Source organism: Haplochromis burtoni, unplaced genomic scaffold (assembly GCF_018398535.1).
Source record: "Haplochromis burtoni strain Fernald_Lab_line unplaced genomic scaffold, NCSU_Asbu1 Contig_176, whole genome shotgun sequence".
NCBI lineage: Eukaryota > Metazoa > Chordata > Actinopteri > Cichliformes > Cichlidae > Haplochromis > Haplochromis burtoni.
Window position 1 is genome coordinate 229849 of NW_024582537.1, and position 25498 is coordinate 255346.

Here is a 25498-nt window from a genome sequence, read left to right on the forward strand (position 1 = left end):
TCTAATCTCTTTACTTTGGTCTGATTAATAGTGACACATTGCTGCCAATCAATGCACAAATCCATTGTTGTGACCAACTGTCCCCAGTCCTGCTTGTGGATTTTAAAGCATTATGTAACCAAATGGTCAAATGACACAAAGCAAATATAATTTTATTTGCATGGTAAAACATTTTAAAACCCTTTATGGTTTTCAGTGTGCGTCCAACTATTTATTCTGTTGCCTTGTTTTGTTTTGGGCTTTTAAAAAAAAAAAAAAAAAAAAAAGCAGAATGTGTTTGGCAGCTACAATATCACCATGGACTCTCTGACATAACATGACATGGTTTGCCAGGGGTAACAGTGACAGCCCACAGGTTATTGCGTGAGGAGTGGCACGCAACAACAGCAGCCCTAAAGCTCTGACTATAAATAAAAGATAAAAGTAGTCTGTAAGTGGTTTATTAAGCCCTGTGTTTACTGTAAATGTTAGCACTGTTTTGTTTTTTGTTTGTTTGGTTTATTGTTATTGTTGTTGTTTTTGCTTTGAAATCAGAAGTGACCATATTTGGATGAAATGGTGAAGTGCTATGCTTTTAGCTAAAGCTAGCTAGCTTGTTTAGCAAGAGACGCTACACAGATACCTGCTAATTAGTGCTAAGTAACATGTCACCACCTGATCCGTACCGGAAACCCGATCCATACCACGCATGTGCAAAAGGTGTCCACTTCCGGTCGAAGCATTTTACGATAGTTATGGGTCAGAGTATCTGTTAAGATGTTAAGAATAATAAGTATGTCTTGAAACGTTTGCAATAATGAAACATTTCAATATAATGTAGACAAAAACGAAAAATAAAAAGACAGTTACGGATCAGGACTCCCCAATCGTTACTGCGCATGTGCAAAGTTGGACCATACAAATCGGGTCTACCCGATCCGTACTGCGCATGTGCAGATGTTTTCTTCTTCTTCTATTTCGCTTAATAGCAGTTTACTCCCCACTAGCGTCATTATAAATGCGTGTTAAATTTGATTTATTGAATCGAGTGTGTTTATGCTTGTCTGTGTGGAGAGGATTGTTGGAATAGTGAGGATGATGTCCGCTATCACTGTCAGTTGTCAGTAAACACTTAATCTGGCTGATGAATCTTCACGTGACATATTACTAAGTCAGTATTATTAAGTCTGTAATTAAGTGCCATTCTTCTTATTTTACGGTGCTGTTGTTCAATCGGGGGACGCTCTCTGTTGAGGAGCAAAGCATGAATTTGTTTTTAAACGGATTATGCATTGTTTAAATGTCCCGGGCAGTCAAAAAGGAGGCAGAGCTCTTGAGAAATGCTAGGAGCTAACTGGGCGCTAACTGTGTCACTTAAATACATTAACTGTCGCAATGTTGGCAAAGAGAGGAAGTGACGTAAGATTTGTGCATGCGTGGTACCGATCGGGTTTACGGTACGGATCGGGTAGTGACATAACATACAAGCTGTGTCCAAATTCATGGGCTGCATCCTCCTGAGGCTGCATTTGTAGGCCAATTATGTCACAGCGACACGCCGAAGGCTGTCCAAATTCGTAGACTCCTCCGAATGCAGCCGACAAATGCGTCCTCCTTTTCCCCGAATTTGAAGGATGGGTCGGGTGTGTCCTTCGTGGCCCACCATATCCCAGAATTCATAGTGCGGCTCAGCCAAACTCCAGTTTCCGGCAATGGTGGCCGCTACTAAGTTTTAAAATTACTCTTATTAATCTTTCTGGGTCACAAAATAAACTTTTAACATATTTTCAGGCGAGAATGTGGGTGTGTAAACTTCAAATATCTGCTCGGTTTATCAAGATATCGCATATTTGCAAAAGTGCTTCAACGTTTTCGGAGATATCTGTTACCCACCAGCTCGATAGCTAGCCGGGAGCTCGAGGGTCACTAGAGCCGCAGAGAACGGCACAACGCCCGGCACAACTCCCGGACTCCCAGATCACCGCGAACTTTCACTACTCAGGTTAAACGTAATATATAAGTCACTTAGACAACCTAAAAATGTTATTGTTGGGCTTTTTTCAGTGTTTTATTTGTTCGTGATTAAATCAGTTTGGCTGAGATTAAAGTTATTAGATTAGATTAGATAAAATAAAACTTTATTAATCCCCGGGTGGGTTCCTCCTTGGTTTTCACACAGCTGAATAAACGTCAAACAGAAAACTGATTAAACAGAAGTGTGAGATGGTCGAGAATTTACGCCAGTGTCCTGTCATATTTTAGATAGCAAGGAGCAGACGGCCGATTTTATTAAACTCCACCGAGAATCTGAAGGCTAGACCATCCAATTTCACAGATGTTTACTTCCGGCCTACCCGACCTCCTGAGGACCCGGCCCACGTAGACCGCGAAGGCCGGGTCCTCAGGAGGATGCAGCCCATGAATTTGGACACAGCTACAAAATGTATTTGACCAAAACTGGAGTGCAGCATGCCTGGTAGTTTGTTAACACAAATAACTGCAATACAAGCCACATTATTTGTCAGATAATTGCATTTAAAATGCTAAATAAACAAAACCCTAACACAAATACAGTAACATGAATTCATGGCGTTAGCTACAAAGACCCAAACAGTTTTAGTAGCAGGGTGTAAACTGGTTTATTTCTACGGTGGCCCCTAGAGACAAAGCAGGTACAAACTCCAAAACACGCACAAATTGCAAAACTCGTGCAAATTCCGAAGCACGTACAAACTCCAAAACACATGCAAACTCCAAAACACACCGGAAGTGCTCCAGGACGCTAGGGGCAGTGTTGAGCTTTTGTTACCTAGTGGCTACACAAGCCAGGAAGTACCAACGACCGGATTTGGTGTGTGGTAGTTTTTTGTTGTTGTTGGGTTTTTTTTACATTTTTTTTTTAATTATTTGAATAGATATTAGTGTGGTTGTTCTATCCTTGCAGGTGTTTTCCACCGGTACCCAACTCTATGTGTTTGCAACAAACTTGCCGTTTATTTTGCAAATCGAGTTCAACACTGCCCCTAGTGTCCTGGAGCACTTCCGTTGTGTTTTGGAGTTTGCATGTGTTTTGGAGTTTGTACATGCTTTGGAATCTGTACGTGCTTTACAGTTTGTACGTGCTTTGCAGTTTGTACGTGCTTTACAGTTTATGTGTGCTTCGGAGTTTGTACCTGCTTTGTCTCTGGGGCCACTGTATATTTCTGTTATAAAGTTAGACATTGTAACATGGGAGTTTGTGGAGACTGCCTTACCTTTGGAGAAGATTTAGTTATTCAGCAGACATATTTGTTAAAATATGAATGTATGCCTTGGTCAGGATTCGAACCCACATTACATTATTGTTACATTATTTACATGCCACGACTCCAAGCTACCCAATGCCAGGTCGCATAGAATGAGAAAAAAAAGCATCTCTGAAGGAGAGGTAATCAACATTACCCTGACATCTGGCTAATGAGCATCCTCCATAAGCACAACCCAATCCCTCTCTTTAAGGGAGAGGTAACAGTTTGGCAAAGCAGCCCTAAAGCAATGAAGAAACAAACTCACAACTCCAATTTGTAAGTGCTACCACCACGCACACACTACACAGGCTACATATACATTGCTGTGCTGTGGTGGATGGAGCGTGATTTACTGATTACCCACCACCTTTTACGTACTTTGTGTTTATACAGCTAACATTTTTGTTTGACCCCACAGTTTAACATTTTAACATGGGGTCTATGAGGATTTTGGAGGCAGTCTCAAGTGGCCATTGGAGGAACTGCAGTTTATGGCAGCTGTTTCATTTTTTAGTTTTTCTTTAAACATGACTTTAAAGGTCGTTGAGTTCAGCAGTGCAGGTTAGTGAATTGTAAGTCTCCCGCATGAGGAGATTAATTTGGATCCTGGAATATCCTTGCCAGCAGGAATTCTTTGGACCTGCGGGAACTCTCATGACAAATTCCCACTCAACTCATTAGAATCAGCTAGCAAGCATTTCCACAGTTCTTACATAACACTGCACATGTGCTGGACCATCACCTGGACTTGGTTTGTGCTGGGAAGTGGACTTGGACAGAGAGCTGCTGGCTCTTGCCCATCATCACATAAAAAAAGGTGGAGAATGTGGATTTACTGTAGAAATCCTGCCCAGTATTTCCAACTCTTGCAGTTCTTTCAGAGTTTCTCATTCCAGCTGCAGATGTTCTTCTGCTGCTCTTTTCACCCTGTCTCTCGTTTCAAATCCATTTATTTTCCCTCCATTCCTGCACTCCCTATGCTTCTTCTTTCACTGCTGACCAAAGGTTAGAAGGAAATTCCACTTCTCAATAAAATCAGTATGTTTTATTGTACACACATTCTCCTCGCTGCTCTCTGACCTCTTGCCTTTCCTTTTTGCTTGACAGTGAAGTGAAGATGTGGGCTCGCTCAAAACCAAGTTTGTTCTATTTATACGGTGCAGTTAGAGCGGTTAGCTCTGAATTCAGAGCTCCAGGCCTTGGAGGGAGGGATTAAATCCACCCTCTTTACCCACTGCCAAGCATTGCCGGACCAGCAGGACCGCCCAGTTCCACTGTCCAAACTCCTGACCGCATGAATTTGGGGTGGAGAGTTGGAGCAGGAGGAAGGAATGGCCAAAAAGGAGTTGCTTGACAAGAATCTGCTCTAGTGTTTGGTCACTTGTGAGTGAAGTGCAGCCTCTTCCATGAGCAGAAACATCTTTTCCAAACGACAAGGAAGTTGAGGTGACTAAGCTGTTATTTACACAGATGGTTAAAAATGAATTACAGTGGCCTGAAGTGAGAGGAAAGCAAGGTTTGCTGGGCTGCAGTCAATGAAAATGCTTGACATAATGTTCATTATGCAACAACAGTCTAAAAATTCCCCCATGCTAAAAATGCCAAGCACGAGAGTTGCTTTAAAAGGAAAAAGTGTGCATCATATTTTCCAGTCAAATGTGTCCGTTCTACACGTCAGTAATTGTTTTACCATTTTGACAAGTTTTTAAAAAGCTGTGATCAGAAAGAGTTGTGCGACAGTGTCATATCTACTAACAGAACTAAATGCTTTTTAAGATAATCATCTGGGAGATGTTGTGGCAGGTAACCTTGATTACCTTTTATTGTATAAATAAGTAAGAGATGGAAAACAGTTGCTTAGTGAAGGAATTCTACATTCATTTTGCCTTGTGGACAGACTACATGTCAGCTAGTTGCATTTCACTGCTGTGAAACACATCTCATTTAGAGCAAGGCATTCTTAAATAAATCACTGAAGAGTAATTTATTTCCTCCTCAAACTGACAGAAAAAAAAACATGCTGATGGATCCAGAAAATGCTAAATGTTACTGTGCATGACTCCTGGCTCATCCCCAAATCAGACCCACAATATTGCAGGTCTTTTTGTCTTGGAAGTTCATATACAGTATTTCAGGAATGCAGACTGAATTCTGATATGCCGGGGCCTAGCAAGCATAACAGAGGGCAGAAGCCTCAGAGAATAACACATAGCGAAAAGCCCTAAAGAATTCCCTTGGACGCAGCGACTGACCAGAAAACGGTGCACTGGAAAGGAAGGCAGGAGAGCTGCTGAAACCCCAGACTGAAATAGCAAAAACTCCACTGCTGCAAACGACACTCAACACTTTGGTTTATGCTCCATCTGGCCATAAAGTACTTTTAAATATATTTTTATGATGCACTGAAAGTGATATTGAAAGTATTTGAACTATATATATATATATTTTTTTTTTTTTAGAAACAAGGATCCATCCAAATGTACATCATTCAAAAGCAGCTGGTAAAAAGATGTCAAGATGGGGAAATTCAAAACAACACAGACATTCATATTATGTTATTAAAGCCAAATTAATACACACTTTTATACTGACAGTGGAGTAAAGATGCAATAGAAATTCAGAATCACTTGATTTTGCACTAGAGCGTTCACCCTGTTCTGCTGCAGGCATTTCCAAATTTTGCACAAGGTGTCTGTTGACAGCAGAGAATCAGATTAGAAATTAGAAATTGGAGCTCAGTCGTTCAGTTCTACTGTTCTACACCTCCAAATGAAAAAGAGCCAGTCGAAGTGAAATGCTTCCTTAGCAAAGTGACCAAGTGTCCCATTTTATGTGCAACTATGCAATGGCTCCATTGTGCAACTATGGTCTGCCTGCATTCCTCCCTTTCCTAGCATCGTGTCACACCAACCCTGTGCAGGTTCTCCTACAGTCATGAAGCGGCTGTGTGCAAGCAGGAGAGGACCCAGATGCAGACTCAAACGTGGAAACCAAAACATGAACTCAAAACACTGCTTTATTGCAGGCGTGGAAGATATCCAAAGAATAAACTAAACTGGGAAATGCTAAACTAAAACACGAGATACACAGGGAGACACAGCCATGAGGGACGATGGGACACAGAACTGAGGGAGACTCTGATATAAATACACAGAGCGCTAAAGAGGAACACAGGAGCACACCGGAGTATTGCTGACACGGATAACTATAACGACACAGGAAGAAGAGCAAACACAACATGACGGACACTGACAGAGACTATCAAAGTAAAACAGGAAGTACAAAGACATAGACTGGAGAGAGAACACAGATGAGCACGAGGGAGAGAGGCAGACATGACGGGCTGGGAAAACAAGACGGAAAACATAACAGACTAAGGGAAACACTGTACAAGAACTCACACCACAAAAACCACAGACACACAGAGGGAGACACAGAGTGCAAAGACACAGGGGGAAAATGCAAAATAATCAAGGACCTAACGAGGGAACATAACTACCCAAAATACAGAAATATCACAAGGAAACACAAAATGCTGGGCCAGAACGACCCAGAACTCTGACACCTACAGTACATTCATGAATCTCCCCTGAGGTCGTTCTCTTTTCTTCCTACCCTACAGCTCCATCTTCAAAATCATTTGTAAAGTATATCAAATGTCATCTGCACATGTCCAAACCAACTCAGCCTGACCTGAGCTGATATACTCATTTTTAATCTTGTCTATCTTGTCTAACATTTATAATCAAAAGTCAACACTGCAGAAGAGACACTTGGCTAAAGTCGGGCCTGTGATGAAAGCTCAGAGGCTGTCGGTGTGGATCGAATGCAGTTTAACTGCTTTTGCTGTGAGATGGTCGAGGAGAGGGAAATGTGGGTATCTCTGCTTAGACTACTATCCCTGTGACATGGACTCAGATAAGAGGCAGGAAACGGATGGATGGAAGGATAATATATAATGTTTGTTATTATTATTTTAGTGGTTTTATACAACATATCATCACTGTGTACTGGTATAAATCTACCAATGTATATATATACCAGTTAACATCAGTATAGTAAAATAACAATGAATTAGGTCATGTTCACTATCTTTAAGTATAAATATAAATGTAGACAAAGATGCAGAGAAACAGAAATACTCAAACATGTCTGTGTTTGGTTCTCAGGCTACTGTAAGTCCTGTAAGCATGCAGTGGCAAGTAGAGTTAATGTCTCATCCACTTCTGTGCAGTCTACTAAAGGGGTTGGATTTGGATCAGGTACCGAAGCCGTGAGGCAAAAGAGAAAAAATATTCTTTTTTTTTTTTTTTCTTTTCACTGTTTTGCACGTAGTTAGGAGGATGGGTTTTTAAAAGGAGAAGCAAAAAATGTGAGCTGGATGTAACTCAAGGGAGACTGGGTGATGTGATGGCAGGTCAAAGCCACAAACCACAAAGTTTGTCAGCTAAAATTCTCTGACTTGGAGCACACCTTTTTGATCAAGAGCCAGGGAAAAGCACTAGAGAGACAAAGGTGTTCAATGCTGGCAAAGATGACTGAAAAAACTGGTTTCCTTCTTTGCCTTTAAGGACCTATGAGCTTTGAAATGTGCTTGATTGAAGCATGTAGCCTGAGCCTGTGTCTGTAGCAAAACAACAGTCTGTACCTTAGTCTTTTCAGAGGCGATGACGCATGCATTTGCGAGCAAGTCTGTGTGCGTGCGCACGCATGCTTGCACATGTCAACTTGTGTAATCATCACTGAATCCACTGTGAAACCTGTGTACATTTTTATTGTCACTTGATCTGCCTGTGAACTCTGTACAGGAAATTAAAAATATGAAAGTGAAAAACACTGAAGCTGAGTTACTGGAAATCATTCATTAGAAAAATTCATTTTGCATGTATGTAAAACTGAAAACTGTTTAAAGAGTGTCCATCATTTCTTGAGAGCAAAAATGTGCTTGATCCGGACCTGAAGTCCGCTTCCGTGCATCAGTCTCGTGCAGTGGCTGCTCCATTGGGGAGAAACCACAGCTATGTCAGCTGAAGCTAAAGACAACACACGGACCAAAACAGGATATTAAAAAAAAAAAAAAAAAAAAAGAGTTCACAGCTCCCAAACAAGCCCAGTCCAGCCTTTGGTTGGTGTTTACGGCATGCACTTTTCTGTCCAGGAAGAACATTTAACTACACTGTATGACTGCTGTGCAGAAAGTGGACGTGGCTTCCTTCTTGGAAATGAAAAAAAGGTTGCATTTTGCATGCAAAGAATCAGCCCTGGAATCATAAGATACTGTTGACATATTTGTGAAAGACTTCAGCTGGTCTGAATTGTCACTGCTTTCACATGAAAGAATCCAACTTCCTTATCTTTTTTTTTACTGCATTGAAAACACAAGAGATTAGCAAGTGGGACAACAGGATTTCAGTAATGAGTTGTCGTTTGTAATGTGTCACACACCATGATAAAAACACCTCAGTGGTGAAACAAGGGCCACAATCAGATTTCAGGAGCTGTGTGAGAAACTAGAATTGCCTGTCTCCTTCCCATCATGCCGACTCATACTATGTGCAGTGAAGACTTTAAAGGAATTTAATAGGGGGGGTATTAAAGATCTGACTTCAGGAACATACCAAAGCTGAAATATGGCCAGAGTCTCTCTTTCTGTTCCTGAAATACTGCGACTAAAATGGTAAAAAAATATATATGCTTTTGCTAAAATTTATGACACCATGAAGTTCACCTTTGACCTTTTGAATATCACTTTATCCTACCTGAATATTTAATTTCAGTATGATCTTAGAAGTAAAATAGCCTGGAGTATATGTATACTTATGACCCAGCTTCCAAATAAATTGCTGGGTGAGATTCTAATAAGAGCTAAATTGTCACGGGGTGCCGAGGCAGGCCGTGTGGATTAATAACGGACTCAAGATGCAGACTGCTTAAGTGGAGGGTGAGCTTTATTTACAACCGGAGAAGTACAACAAAAAAGGGTGGCGAGAAACAGAATGGTAAAAACTCTAAACTGGGAAAACTAAACTAAACACAAAACCAGAACACGAACGAGGGTACCTTGCAGGGAGAATGACCAGGGAGCCGGCGGAATAAACACAGAATGGCGGCGGGGAAATAATGCAGACAAACCAGCAACTAACAGAGGCAGACACGAGGTTAAAATACACAGAAGGATAACGAGGAGATGAGACACAAAAGGAGGGCACAGCTGGGAGTAATCCGACCTGACGAGACAGGGGAAAAGTAAACTGAACACACTGAGAACAGACACGGACCTACAAAGTAAAACAGGAAACACATACACGTAATGACATAACACACCAACGTAACACAGACTGGGGGACACAGAACATGAACCATGAAACAGAAGAGTATAAACACCCAAGGTACCCAAAACCACAGAATACCAATAAACTAAACATAAACACGGAGTCACAGACTCCGGACCATGACATAAATGCAATGATTTACATTTAAAAACACGTTGAAATGAAAAATATTATTGCTTTTGAAAAGGAAAAAGTCAGGAGAGGTGTAAATAAAAGACTGGAAATGCTACATAGTACTAAAAGAGTTGTGGATTAGGCTTTGAATAATGCAGCACCTCATGTAGGCTGAGTCTTTCAGAAGTAACTATGAAGTTATTTGAATATTCAGGAATGATATTATCAGGTTATGTAATAGAGATTCCAACATTTAGGGTTCATAATCTTGTGAAAAGTTTCAGAGAATCTGGAGAAATCTCTGCACACAATTGGGACAAGCTGCTGAATTAAAAAAAAAGAAGAAGATGTGACTGTTGTGGAAATCACTGGTTGAAAGATTTGCCTTACATGCTAAATCCACCCTCAGGAGGACACAAGCTTGTGTATTCCTGGTGCCGGTCCTAAATTAAGTGTAAATGGTAGGGTAACATCAAAAAAGGCATCCAGCATAAAATCTGTGCCAAATTAAACATGTGGATCCATCTGTCGAGGCAACCCCTCAGGAAATAATGGAGCAGATGAAAGTACCTGGCTTAGGAACACATCTAAAAACCATCATTAGTGAACACAGTTCGTTGCTGCATCCACAAGTTCAAATTCTACCACAAAAAAAAGATGAGAAGGAAATGAGACCCAGAAATGCCACTACATTCTCTGAGCAAAGCTCATTTAAAGGTATACTTCCAAAAGTATTTGCTTGTCTGCCTTCACACACATATGAACTTAAATTACATCCTAGGCTTAATTCATAGAGTTTAATATATGTAGGGCTTTCCACCAGCTTCAGGAGTGTGTTTGAATTTTTGACTATTTTTCCAGAAGTGCATTTGTGAGGTCAGATATTGATGTTGGACAAGAAGTCCTGGCTCGCATTCTCAACTCTAATGTATCCTAAAAGTGTTCTGTCAGGTCGAGGTCAGGACTCTGTGCTGGCCAGTCAAATTCTTCCACATCAAACTTGCTCATTCGTGTCTCTATGGACTTTGCTTTGTGTACTGATGCGCAGTCATGTTGGAAAAGGAAGGGGACATCCACAAACATTTCCCACAAAGTTGGGGGCATGAAGTTGTTCAAATTGTTTTGGTATGCTAAAGCATTGAGAGTTTCTTTCACTGAAACAAAGGGGCCAAGTCCAACTCCTGAAAAACAACCCCACAACATACCAGAATTCTGACTAATAAGTACCGTCTACCTGGAAACCACCAAACCCAGACTCGTCCATCAGATTTCCAGAGAAAGAAGCGCGATTCATCAGTGCAGAGGACACATCTCCACTGCTCTGGAGTGCAGTCCTGGCATGCTTTACCCCACTGCATCTGACACTTTCTGTTGTGCTTGGTGCTGTAAAGCTTGGATGCAAATGTTTGGCCATGGAAACCAATCCATGAAGCTCTCTGCGCACTGTTCTTGAGCTTATTTCAAGGCCATATGAACTTTGGAGGTCTATAGCGATTGACTCTGCAGAAAGTTGTCAACCTCTGCACAACATGCGCATCCGCTGACCCCACTCTGTGATTTTATATGCTCAATCACTTCACAGCTGAGACGTGGTCATTACCACACTAGAATTCTTTCACAAATATTTGTAGAAGCAGTCTGTATGCCTAGGTGCGTGATTTTACACACCTACAACCAAGAATTGGAACACGTGAATTCAATGATTTGGATGGGTGAGTGAATACTTTTGGGAGTATAGTGTATACCCTCACTAGGATATCCATCAGATCTCACTGAATTATCCGGACTTTGTACTATGAAACAAGTTCAGCAATTTTTTTTTCTTTTTTCCATATTTGGCTTCACAAATAAGAAATCAGGCTAAGAGGTCATGTGAAGGTGTCTATCAACTCAACAAGTCAATCCATAGTTTCCTACGTGAAAGAGGCAGAGTCAGAAGTATGTAACCAATCATAAGCACGGACGGGTCTACTGGCAGCAGAGCAGCAGTTTTTACAAAGGAAGATCTCAGAAAAGTATGAACAGGTTAAACACACAATACAGTCTGAAAGGAATTCAAACAAAGCAGCAGAGTGCGAGTGTGTGAAGGGAAAGGCATTAAAAGCCCTTCATGAATACAGTATGTGTGTGCATTTCCAGTAAAGCTGGAAAGGTTCTACTATATCAGTAAGCCCTACCATATTAATAAAGTTTAGCCTATTTGAAGTGAGGTGGAAAATACCAGCTGTACTTTACAAGTGAACAGCCCTATCATCAGAGAATCTGACAAATTGCTTAAATCAATATTTAGAGATAAATAGGCATGTTTTTATTCTTTCAGCTCCAGCTTTGTTGTTGTTGTTTTATTTGTTTTCTTTTTTGTTTTCTAAAAGACAGTAAAAAGAATAATAAAAATTCAAGCCTAAATATATACTCTGTGCAAACTGGATATAAGGTGTGCAAGTATAAATCAGTATCATTGATTAGGATTATATATTAATGCTTATAGAGCAACACAATTTTTTGGTTTGCAGTCAGCAGGAAAAAAAACAGGGATAAAGTTACTACCAAGATAAAAGACAAATACTTTAGACCCTCATATGATTCATGTACAGGGGTTTCACTATTTCCAGAGATCTGACTGATCTGTAGGCGGTGATTTTGTTGATCTCTAACCTGATAAATAAAAGACCACTTTTTTAACACTAAAAACCATTGGTTAAATCTGAAATGATCTCATTTAATCCTGCTTTACCACAAGTCTCTGATAGCCCGCCTGGTGTGCAGCTTTTGGGTGAAATACCACAAACAGAAGGACGCATATAGACTGGAAGATCTCGTACTTATTCACAGTCACTAACAATACATCAAGCAAAAAATTCCAACCACAGCAATAAAAGTTAACCTGCAAAGCTTACATAAAGAGATGTAGTATAATATCTGTGCCTGAATAGACTGCTATACACACCAGGTATAGCAACTGCATTTGACTTCTTTGTAGCTGAAAACACACAGTGGGAAAACTGCAGCAGTGTGGTTGTTCACATTTCTCATTTTAACACACTCTGGTTTCTCTGATCTTTCATTTCCGAAAGAATCTGGTCTGTGGTGGATCAAAGGAAATGCTATGATTTGCTGCTACTTCTGGTCATGTTTTGTTTATGTGTAAAGTAAAAAACTGCAATGCAGCTTTATGATTACTTCCTATTTCCTCTTTATAAATCTATAACTGCCAGACTGGGCAACTGTGGTCACACCTATTTGCATTGTGACTAAGAGCCGTCGGCCTTATGTGTGGGGAGTGCCAACAGTGCTGAATACAATTCTGTCAGTATGCCCACTGAATGAGTCATTGAACCTGCGCCGACCTTTTGTCTTGTATATACAAAATGCATTCTTAGAGGAGAATAAGAAGCATCAGAGCAAAATGGTACAGCTGTGAATCCCTGTTTGTTTTTACCTGTGACTGTGCCACCTAATATATTCATCCACCACACTGTGCGCTACAATAACACCTATTCTTAGCCGCCTGACTCTTTGTTTTGTGGTTACACTTCCTGTATAACTATCTGAAAAGACCAAGAATTATATATTGTGTTACTGATTCAAAAATGTAAACTGTTTCAAAGTGAAATTAATTAAAACTGCCAGTCTGCGAAATTTACTTCAAGGGGACATCTTGACATCAACAAATGATCTTTGTTGGCGGAACACAGTTGCCTAGCAACCAGATACAACAAACTCCTGCCAGCAGGACCGTGATGCTAACGTTAGCCAGATAGCTATCTGGCTGTGAGGAAAACAAACCGGTTTAGTTTCATTTTACCGGGGGGGGGGAATGGTGAAAGAGACGATTCAGATATTCGCTCGCATTAAACCCACCAAGAAAAATGTGGCGGTAAGTGCCTCACAGTAACATTTAGTCCAACACTACTCTGGATATAAACAATAAATATATCTGTGCTAGATTCTTTTGCCTAAACAAGGCCTTACATTAGATCATCAAGTCTTATCTACTACACTTGTTTTGCACTAACCTAAATCTATATATTACTTTTATATTAGTGGAGTAGAGTCCAATAAATGAACCAGAAAAGAAACAAAACAGTCTGAGAGACCTGGAGAACAACTGAGCGACAGTGTTGTTACTGCACACAGCAGGCAAACTAAAGGAAATCAGAGACGCCACTAAGGTGGATAGATACAAAGAAAGAAGAAAAAACTCGCTGGGTAAGTTTAGTAACATATTTGGGAAGTAGTTTAATCCTTAATCCAGTGATATGACTCAAATGCTCTGTGTAACAGTTCACCTCTGTCAGGTGTAAAAATAGATAGTATTTTATCTTTAGGTCTAATCTTCTCTATGTAAGGCAAAAGGGACTGTGTGTGTGTAATTACATACATATAGATCTATGAAGCTGCTGAGTGTTAAGAAATTCAAAATTTTGGATGCAAGATAGTAGAAAAACTGTTATAGACATGAGACTGTGCACCGTGGACAAATCAACCACATGTTGATTTGTTATGTATAATGAAATCTGGAAAAGGCCTTATTTATTATTTTTTAAAAATGTTTAAAAAAACATAAACAAGATTTTGTTACTGTATAGAGACTGATCAAGCTTCCACGTGTAGTCACACAAAAACCCTTTTTAAAACAGTGGATTAAATTTCAAGAGTATATTTCAGTTTCTTGAATTCATTAAGTCTGCTGACATTAGATGCACATTACAATTCAGATAACGCAGCAGGAAAGACACTAAACTTCAACAGTAATACGATTTTTACATCTTTATGTTTCAAACAACTTGTTTAATACTAGAGCTGGTTTTAACTTTCTAGCTGGCACCGCAATAGGCCCAAAGGGTCCAGTTCGGCTCTCTGGATGCCTCTGGAAGTGTAAAAGTAGCAGTGAAATCATGAATTATTCAAGATAATACTTTTGTATTCCTGGTGCAGTGAACCAGAAAGTTTTTTACACTTCTTTTTAGTTTTAGTTCACCATAATAACCTTGAATTGCATGAACTCACTAGTCAAATTTAATAAAGAAAACACAAGTTTTTTTTGATTTTCTCACAAAATAGATGAATATATAATAATGATTATGTTTTATAAAAGGAATTAGTACCCAGAAGTTAGGTTGCACTTGTCTGTGTGTATGTTTGTGTTTGTCTTTTATTGACTAGTCTTGTGGGGTGGGGATAAAACCGATCATCACTCTGTTCCCATGTGATTTATGGATCTTGAATCCCCTGCCGGAGGGCACTGGGAGGACAACAGGCTGCTGTTTGGATGAGTTGAGTCCTTTGTGCCTCTCAGTGACTTCCTGAGGCACAGCTGGGTGCAGGTCAGGCAGCGTGCGCTCACTGCTGTGCTGTGCCATCCACACCAGCCTCTCTAGGGCCTCAGCAACCCTTTATCAGGTGGTGAACAGTACCAGGTGGTGCCCTGATGGAAGTCCCTGAGCATATGAGGCCTCATAGCAAAGGTTGCAGAAACACCTGAAGCTTGTGGGCCTGTTGCAGCCCTCTTCCTACCGGAAATCCTATTTGTTCTATACATGTGCAAGAGGGCTTCTTCCTGGTCTTGCCTTTCACAATAAAAGTCTACAACACGTACACTAGACTTGCAGCATAAACAACTAAATAAAAACAACAAATAGAAGAGGATTCAGTGATTGGAGTTCTAGCTGTGAAACAGAATATCCAAATATTGTATGTTTAATATTTGGAACTAATGAAACAGTATGTCTAAAGTTTGTGGTTTAGATTAGTTCAGCGCTATATAACAATATGGATGTGAACATAATGCACAGAAATAACTGAAACAACAAACTGCCCCAGTGCAAACTGGAGGTCGTTGATCCTGAGATTACAGAGACTGATACCCTCTGCACGATACCCTCGAAAGCCCTCTCCAAGTCCACAAAACTCACTAGTTGGTATGGGTATAAAAACTAATTATTACAATCATTCTAAGTAATGATGTAATATCTTTATAATCTTTTTGCAGAGAGCTTCAGACTCAGCATGATGAAACATGAAATTATGAGCCAAAAGGTATAATCAGCCAACTCACTTGGAGTTATTTTGCAATAAAGTACACACCTGCTGTGAGATGAATGCCACACATATAGATAGATAGAGAGATAGATAGATAGATAGAGAGATAGATAGATAGATAGATAGAGAGATAGATAGATAGATAGATAGATAGATAGATAGATAGATAGATAGATAGATAGATAGATAGATAGATAGATAGATAGATAGATAGATAGATAGATAGTGCGAGAGAGAGAAAGAGAGAAAAATTAACAGAAAATGTTTAACTAATTAAAAAAATAGGAAATGATAGTCATTGCACTCCTGGGAAAATCATTTTCTTCTCCTTGTTTTATTGTGTGAGCACAGCAGCTGGTGGAAACAAATAAGCCTATTTCTTTAAGGTTTTCTGTGGCACCCACAGTGAAATGAGAACAGCTACCTCCTGGGGGCTTTTTGAGGTTTGGCACATGGAAGAGGCAGTACTGCAGGCGGAGTGACAGTGAAAAACAATCCAGTTATTTAGGTCTTATCTTTTATTCCTGCAACCTCAGGGACTTGTAATTGCATCAGTGTCCATTGGAAACATATGCCAGAACATATGTTGAAGCTTGAAGCTGAAAAGCAAATGGTAGGAGTGTTTAGGCTGACCTGACTGACCTCACTTTCAATACTCTATATTGGTTTAATGTTGTGCCGTTTTTCCTCGCCTCCTCGCTTTGGCTTCAGCTTCGGTTAGTAGAGGTGATTTTGCAGGGCTTGCCAACACTATACGCTGATCGTGATTGCTTGTTCAGTTCTATTTGTTTCCACAGGATATGAGCGCCATAAACTCCACCCTTTTATTTTCAGGGCTCGCAGTACCCAAGCCACAAAACGTCTAAACGTATATTTTAGACCTAACATGATATATTGTCTTTGTGTTTAACTTGGGCCGCATGTATGGCTCCACATACCGTAACAGCATGCACACTGAAACATATAGAAGACTACGAATTCCTGTGTGGCTACTGAGCTGGAACATAGCTGCCTGTGCTTATAATCCGTCTGCATAGTCCTGTGGTATGATATAGAAGTCTTTAGGCCTTCCTCTGCTATATAAAACTGACTCTGTTGTTGTCTTTGGCTCCCTCAGGTGTACTCTGTGGACAATGAGAACCAGACAGGTTCCTCTCTGGAGTTTTTTGTGCCCAAGGACCTGGCTGATGGCTTTGTTAACAACAAGAGAGAGTGCTACAACTTCAGGTATGTGACAGCCAGAGATCAAATGGTATTGTTGTAGGGTCTTTCTTTGAACAAGAATCGGTGAAGTGCTAAGTTATCAAACAAAAGCTAGATAGCTTGTTTAGCAAGCTGCATTTATAGACACAGAATCCTGCTACTTAGTGATAAGTAAAATCCAAGTGTGCCCTGAGTAACAAATGCAACCCATGTTATTTGTCATGTAATTGGATTAAAAGGTACAACCAGCACAAATAGCACAAATTGAGAGGTCAGTTCGCTGAAGCTTAGCAAGCTAAAAAAAAAATAAATGAATGTAGCCACCCTGACATCACCTATCTTTGTGCTTTGAAACTGGATGTGACAAAGGAGGGGCGAATCTGCTCACCCTTTGCAAAAATAGGCGCACTTTGTGCTCATAGAATAGCGACTTGTCAGTCATACATGACTCTTTCATATGCAGTCTATGGTCATATTGACCTTTTAGCTCCTAATACTGCAAATTTGGGCTTTAAGAGTTATATAATTTTTTTTTAAAAGAACTAGTGGCTGCATGTTACAGTGGTTAACCCATTACCGTAAAGACCCCCGTTTTCAATACCCTAAAATCTGTACCAAATCAAATATGCAGATCCATCGGTAGAGGCAGCCCAATGGAAAATAACAAAAAAAAACCAAACATTAAAGCTATGACAAAGAGAGTTTATTGCTGCTATAACGCTGGCAATTTAACACTGGAGTCTATGGGGTTCAGCCTCAAGGGGATATTAGAAGACCTGGAGAGTTTGTCATTTCCACAGTGGCTTCATTTTTAAACGTGGACGTTACTGCTTGGTTGTGTCTGTAAGAAAAGTCAAATTAGCTACAGTCTGAAATAAGGGCATGACATTAAAAATGTCCAAGAAAAAAGAAATTGAAATAGATCGTGTGAATAAAGACAACACACAGAATTTAAGCTCTTAATGTTGCACAAGAACTTTCCCGTGAATAATTCATCCCCCAGTCCTGTCAGTGAAGAGCCAGAACATCTGTTTAATGCTGGTAGTGAAAGCTGCAGCCTTATATACCCTCTGGGCAGGGCTCATGCCACGCTTCCAAGCCCTAAATTCACAGTTGGGGAGTCAGACAGCACTGGACACTCAGAAGCCTTGAAAACCACACAGTCTTATAATAGCCTGTGGAGGTTCCCTTGTGCCCTTATAGAAATAAAATTTCCACATTTAACAACCTTCCTGGGCGGATTCCTCGCTTCATCTCTCTCATCTTACTGTGGGATAAAACATGACGGGCTGTGACTACTTTAGAAAACAGAATGACCAAACTCCTCCTCTTCCACTCAGGAAACTAAATTCTTGCTGCTTTTTGTGCTTATTCAGTTCTGCTGTGGGTACATGACCCCAGATATACCAGCAACATATACAGCACAAGTTCCTGCTTTCTTGTGTTTGTTTTCCTGTTGTCACATTTACATATTTTAGATTTTTTTTATATATATTAGTCAACAGTATATATACAAAATGCTGGTTTCATTTATTAAGAGAGAAAAAGCTCTCCGAATGTACCTGTGCCTGTTTGCTTCAGGGCACGGAATTCAAGGTTTCACCAATTATGGCAAGTCGTCGAGAAGCAACAAAGCAGCAGTTCTTTTTATAAAATTGTGTGTTCGTTTTACATCAGAAGTAACAGCACAAAAGGTTTGGCATTTGTCTCGTCAGTCCACAAAATGTTTTTCCAAAAGTCTCGGGGATCATCAGGATGTGCTTTGGCAAATGTGAGACGAGTCTTTGTGTCCTTTGTGGTCAGCAGTAGTTTTTCATGGAGGCCATTTTTGCACAGTCTCTTTCTTATTGTTGAATCATGACCTTAACTCAGACAAGTGAGGCCTGCAGTTCTTATATTAATGATCTGGGTTCTTTTGTGACCACCTGGGTGAGTCATTGATTTTGAGTAATTTTGGTAGGAGGGCCAATCCTGGGAAGGTTCATCTCTGTTTTAAGTTTTCTTCCGACTTATAGATAACCTACTTCACTGTCAGACAACTTCTATTAAAGTGATTTCTTAATTCAACAAGTTGGGCAGTAATCAGGCCTGTGAGTGGTTAATGAAATTGAATTCAACTTTCCCAAAAACTGTGATTAATCAGAGTTAATTTATGATCTAACAAAGGTTTGGATAATTGTCTAACCCTTACTTAGAACTCAGGAAGACAAATAGTTTTTTCACAACTCTGCCTATATTAGACTCGGGGTTAAACAGTGGATTAAATACCTGTTATGCCAAGTTTATCATGGCCGTATCACCTTTTTTACCTCTCACCTTTTTCCAGGTTCCAGAAAGTGTTCGATCAGGTCGCCAAACAAGAAGAGATATTTGAAAACATCGCCAAACCAGTTGCAGACAGGTAAACTTTAAGTGGACGTGGCACTCTAAAGAAAGTTGTTAAGGGTCCATTAGGTAATTATTTTAATGTATAATTTTGCTATGTTATTTACAGATCGTAAAATAAAAAATGGCACTGTAAGTGAGAAGACATCAGCAGGATATTCACTTCATGGAGGGATTGTTTGTTTTTTTGGAACAAATCCAATCCCACACTGTTTTTCTTTTACCAAATCTTAACCAAAAGTAGATCGCCTGCTAACACACACAAATTTCAAGTTATCTCACAAAGCAAAACACTTCCTTGAATGGATAAAGTTGGCTGAATTGACCATTTTCAAATGATTTTATCATTTGTAGTGTTGCTACATTACAACAACTTGCTTATCTATTGCTATAAAATCATATGAAAATGCTGATTGCCAGCAAGGATCAATTTTTTAATTGTCATCTTTTCAAGCTGTTGTAGCGCCACTGTCACTCTACTCAAGAATTTCTGTGTCTCTGTGCTGAGAAATCATTGTAACGCTGGTAAAAAACTGACTGTTATGGCCCGTCTAGGCACGGCCAGACCACAACATAAAGGGTGATCCATCCCCGTCCAACCCCAAGCAGCACGTCACACACTTAATATTTTGTGACAGTGATTTATTTACAATGAGTGCAGTTAAACAAAGGAAGGCAGCATATCATAACTTCAGGGTGAACCCAATGCCAAAACAACAAACAAAAGGTAGCCTAGTAGTGAAAGTGACAGTAGCGAGTATGAACTAGGTGTTAATCACTTAATGGTACAAAGGAAAGCTATATAGCATTTATATTGCAATGGCGGTCAACAAGGGGGCAGTTAGATAGTTGTAACTTGGCATCTATCTGGTATTCATAACTTCATCGTGTCCAAGTAAACTTTGTTGTCATTTTACCATTGCGCTGATGTACAAGTATGCAGTATATAGCATACAGCTAACTTCGAAACCGCAGCCATCGCTGTCCACCTGTCCTGTGCAGTGTTCCTCTCTGCACACTGAGACCACACATGCTTCAGAGGGCCTTGTTGACAGGAAGTGAGTAGGGCTTAAGATGTAAATGAAGGGTGTCTGTGATTTTTGGCATGCTTTGCATACTTAAACCACTAAGTGGATGGAACTGGCAGGCAAGATGGCACACTGTGCCATCATGAATGTGAGAGCATTTTCAAGCCACAGTACAGAGCTTCACTGTAAACTGTAGCTGATTCATTTTTATTTTGACTCCAATATTGAAGACAGCATTCATAGAACAAGGCATTTATCAACAGAGCTAATTATTTTACCTGCACTATTCAGTTCCCTTGGATTAATTAGCAATTACCTTTTCCGGCTCAGGTACTTTAGAAGCCAAGGAAACTCAAATCGTGTAGCCTGTAACAACCTAGAGTAAGGTTACCTTAAGTGGAGGTCAAATGCTAATCCAGTAAGCTAATATACATTCCAATAACTTCTTAAAAATAAAGCTGAAGTAGCAGAACAGAGTAGAGCCCAGCCAGTGTAGGATTTTTAAGACTGATACACAGTATCAGCTGAATTCTTTTTTCAGACACACACATAAACCCATGTCTGATTTGAATATTTTTTATGTGTTGTTATTTGTGTACTACATAGTGAAACTATGTAGTACACAGACAATGTACGTGTACAGTAAGAGACACTTACTACATGAATGTTATTGAGTATTTTTGTAAAAAAAAATAAAACATGTATTTAAAAACGTACTTTGATACCATTTTTTAATGGATAGTAGTAGTAAGTATTAAGGCTTAGATAAAGTAACTACGATAAAAAAAGAAGAAAAACAGCTAAATAGAATAGAAGTCAATGAAAATGAAATAACTGGAAAAAATAGGATTATCTCATTAATTTAAAAAATGATCATGCATTCATGAAATAACCCTATTTGTTGACTTTATAGACCATTTTGTCATCTCCCACAGTGCAGAATGGTACCTCAGTGATAAACTGCAGTTTCTTGCTTCTTTAAGACTCCTCTAAATACACACTGTGTCTTACAGAGCTTTACCCCCTGCCCGCTCTGACATTCAACACAGAAAAACAGCACACAAGATGGAATTTACTTGGAATTTCCTGTCATCAAATGCAAGTTATGCTGTTGTTATTGTTATGTGAACAAGATTCTTCCTCTCCTTGTCGAACCCTGTCCTGTCTCAGTTTCGTTCCTACCATCACTGGTCTTAATCACAATAGAAGCTATTTATGGACTCCCACAAGTGCTTTGAATTATCTTTGCCATTAGCAGACATATAAACAGCACAGTCAGATGTCTGGATTGGTTGACTAAGGATATGGATGCATTTGACCTGACTCACGCAGGTTATTAGGTTGCTCTCCCCACGCAACCTTTCGACAGTTTCCTCTGTGTTCTTGCATATGGTAAAAATCTAGTTAAAAAGTTGCAGTCACAGCCCGGCTTTGTGTTGCTGTATCAGTTTCAAGTTAGCATCTTTTAGTTGTTTAGTCTTTAATCTGATATCAAGGAAGTCCATTTGTAAGTGTCTTCATGTTGGCAACACCCCTCGGCAGTTATTTTGGGTTAAGTTGACCCTCCAGGTGGAGAACCAGTTGGCAATTTAAGTGATTGCTGAGACATACAATTGTATCAATAACATCAAAAAGAGATTTAAAAACTTTTTTCCCAGCTAATGTGACTTGCTGGCTTTTACAAGTATGCAAAAAAACACAAAGATTCATCTCAGTCTATCAGTCAGTATTCTTTCCATATATGTAAACATACAGATGTTTATTAAAAAAGCAAGACAGTAAGGGCTTTGTTTAAAAACTAGCAGGGAAATGCAGTATCTTTACATTAGTAACTTAATGTGAAGACATGGCTTTATTCCAACTAGTTATTGCTTAGCTGTCAGACTTGAACCCAGGCAGCTGCTTTTTAGCCATTCAGCATGTGGTCGTCTGCTCACCCACTGAGCTAAATGGTAATGTTAATAGACAAAGGCCATCTACCCAGGAAGCTAGCAATGATGTGGAAACCAACGACCAGAGAAAGTAAAGTCAATGTCATTAATCAGTCCAGACAACAGTGCAAAATAAGTTTGCACAATTATTAAAACTCAATTACAATTTTAATCTACCACAATTAAATTATTAAAAAATAATCAAAATGTGTGTCTCACCAATAAAATTCAAACCAAAAACAAATTAAGTGCTCCCCCAATTACCGCCTGACAACGTGCCTGTCTATCTCAGTCACAGCTCTTGTGAAGCTTGACATTTTCTGGATCTGGAAGAGTAACACTATGCTTAATACAACAGATATCAGACCATCAAAAGAAAAGTCAAATGTCTAGCAAGCCAGCAGGCGATGAGGTTGTCCCTGAAAACACATCAAGGTCTGTTAATTGGAAATCAAGAACACAACATAGGCTGAGTGCTGTAAAGTTCTGTCTGATTTCCAAAGGAACACAACTAACTTCAACTTCTTGAAAACACAACATAAACAGCAGCATAATGAATGCATGAAGGCCAAGCAATGGTTGCTAATATGAATCATCTAACATCAACTCAGACGTACATAAAAGTATGTCTGAGCAGCATGTGAGCATCTAGTGCACAAGCACATTACAAACACATTGCATGTGAGTAAAAACATGTGTCCAGTAAACATAATGAGTAATGCAGGCTTCAGAAAAATGCTGCTGCACATCAGTCTCGGAAAGGTTATAATGCCATTTCTAAAGTCTATCATTCTACAGTGAGAAAGATTATTCACAAGTGGAAAACAATCAAGACACTGGACAACCCCAGGCTCAGCTTCTTGTTTTGCTTAGACAAACCGCACAAAGCTGACTCAGACTGTACAGGTATCAGTTAGTTGAATGTTAAAGTTCATGGAAGCACACTGAACAACACTGAACAAGCATGTGTTGTTTGGAAGGGAGAAAGCATCTTTTCTCTAAAAAGAACATGGCAGGTTTAGGTTCGCAAAGTTCCATCTGAACAGACCTGAAAATATCTTAGAATTGAAAAGGGTACCTTTTTTTTTTTTTACTGTGACTGTTAGGACTGGGCCATATCATACCATTCACAGTAATACCGGTATAATGTTGGGCAACAATAAGAAAATGAAATATCGCGATAGAGTATGGGTAAAAAGCGCATGCGCAGTGCCTTTGTTTTCGTATGCACATGGCGGAAAAAGCATGGCGGAGAATGAGAAGGGTGAAAGCAGATCGTTGAATGAAATAGATGAACCAGAATTGGTTGTAAAAATGCTGCAACTTCAGTGGTGTGGAACTGGTTTGGCTTTCATCCGTCAGATACACAACAAAGCACTATTTTTGGTAGAGCGTGCTAGCGGGCGATCGTTATTACCGTGTTTTTTGGAAAATACACTTAAAATCAATCCTTTGATTTTTCTGAAAATCAAGAGTGCCCCTTATAATCCTGTGTGCCTTATGTATGAATTCTGGTTGTGTTTACTGACCTCGAAACGATTTTATGTCGTACACGGCGCTCGAAAATCTGTCAAATGTTTTAGTACGACTTTGCTAAGCTACGAACCCGCACCGCTTGATGGATTGTCGGAGCATTACGGCTATCGTAGGCAGGAGCCTCGCGGAGTGACACGTACTGTGCTTCAACATAATATTATCGTATTGTGTGTGTATAACCTCTTTAAGTTTTGTGGATATTATACATGGTTATGTTGAGGATACGTACGCCCAATATGAATTTGCATTTGCACTGTTACATTTTTATATAACTTTAATGCACATAAAAAACAGCTGCTTGTTTAAGTGAAAATGCATTGATTTTTTTTTTGCACTAATAAAGTTGTGGAGTTGTAAACTAGTTTGTCTAGTGTCAATTATATCGTCAGTTATATCGTTATCGCAAATTTTCAAATGTATATCGTGATAAATATTTTTGGTCATATCGCCCTGCTCTAGTGACTGTAGTAGTAACTGTTCCCTCTCTGTGTCCCCAGTCAGTCGTGTCCCCATGGCTGTTTCTCCCCCGGCCTAAGTGTTAAGTCCTCATCTCCATATTTGTTGTGGTTGATGTTTTATTTTGATAGTCCCATGTTCTGCGTTTAGGGTATTTAGTTTTGCTTCCTGTCTCCTTACGTCAGATTAGTTCCAGCTGTGTTTCCCTCCTGTTGCACATTCCCTCATTACCTTCTGTGTATATATTGTGTTAGTTTCCCTTTGTTTGGTCGTCTGTTTGTCATGTGTCAAGCTCAAGTCCCCCCATGTTAGTTTTGTGTTTGTTTTCTCCTGCCTTTCGTTTTTTGTTTTTGTTTGTTTTTTGCTTCCCAGTTTCTAATAAACAGCTCACTCTTTGTGGAAATCAAGTTTTGTTTTTGCGTGTCTGCTTTTGGGTCCACACTTCAACCTTCACATGGTCTTTACAGAGCACAGACCTTGACACAAACAAAATATTTAGCTAAATATAAGAGATAAACAGGCGAAACGCTAGTGAAAAGGAAGTTAACCTACATGAAGGTATTAAGCTGACAGTCATGGTTAAAACGATGAATGGTATTTAAGAAACGGTGATCGTTTGTTTAAAAGGAGTTGGGCTGAATTGAGTTGGGATCTGACCCTCTTTGTGACCTGTTGTGGTGACGAACATAAGTTAGATCTGCAAAAGCACTACATATCTACTGAACTTATTCTGTTTCATTCAGGAATTTGCAGCAGTTTCGCTGTTGTTGCACTAAAACTCGGCTGCCTATCATCTCGGCTAGCAGTAACTGTCAGGTTGCTGTTTTGGTTGGTGCTCTGTCATACTTGGCACACTTCAAGTTTAGCCAAAAGCTCTAACTCGTTTACTTGCACTAAAGTCTGTGTCTGTGCTGTGGTGTAACTGGAACCAGTTATTTCAACTCCAGCACAGTAGTTTAAAAACAAACCAGCATTAATAGCTCCACAAGGGGACGAGCCAGTGAAATGATGTCGGGCTGACACGTCAAACCCTCTATCAGGACAGTAATCTATTTCACAAGGCTGTGAAACCTGCTGCTGAAGTTCAGTTAGGGTCTGTTCAGTTTTATCTTTGCACCTGAAGAGGTTGGACACACAGCTTCGCATTTAAACAACAGAAAGAACAAGGATCTTTTGAGCGATCACTCTCCAATCTCCAGGAAAGT

At 39.7% G+C, this 25498-nt stretch overlaps 1 protein-coding gene across 1 annotated transcript in view; it reads left to right on the plus strand.

Annotated features, from left to right (window-relative positions):
* The first annotated feature begins 13417 nt into the window (after positions 1-13417).
* The window catches only part of kif6 (kinesin family member 6), a 70523-nt gene continuing 58442 nt past the window's right edge, over positions 13418-25498 (plus strand). Inside the window, exons 1-3 of the mRNA XM_005933972.2 lie at positions 13418-13589; positions 16872-16981; positions 19284-19358. Coding sequence (XP_005934034.1) covers positions 13530-13589; positions 16872-16981; positions 19284-19358 — 245 coding nt within the window. The 5' untranslated portion in view covers positions 13418-13529. The remainder of the gene's footprint in view (positions 13590-16871; positions 16982-19283; positions 19359-25498) is intronic.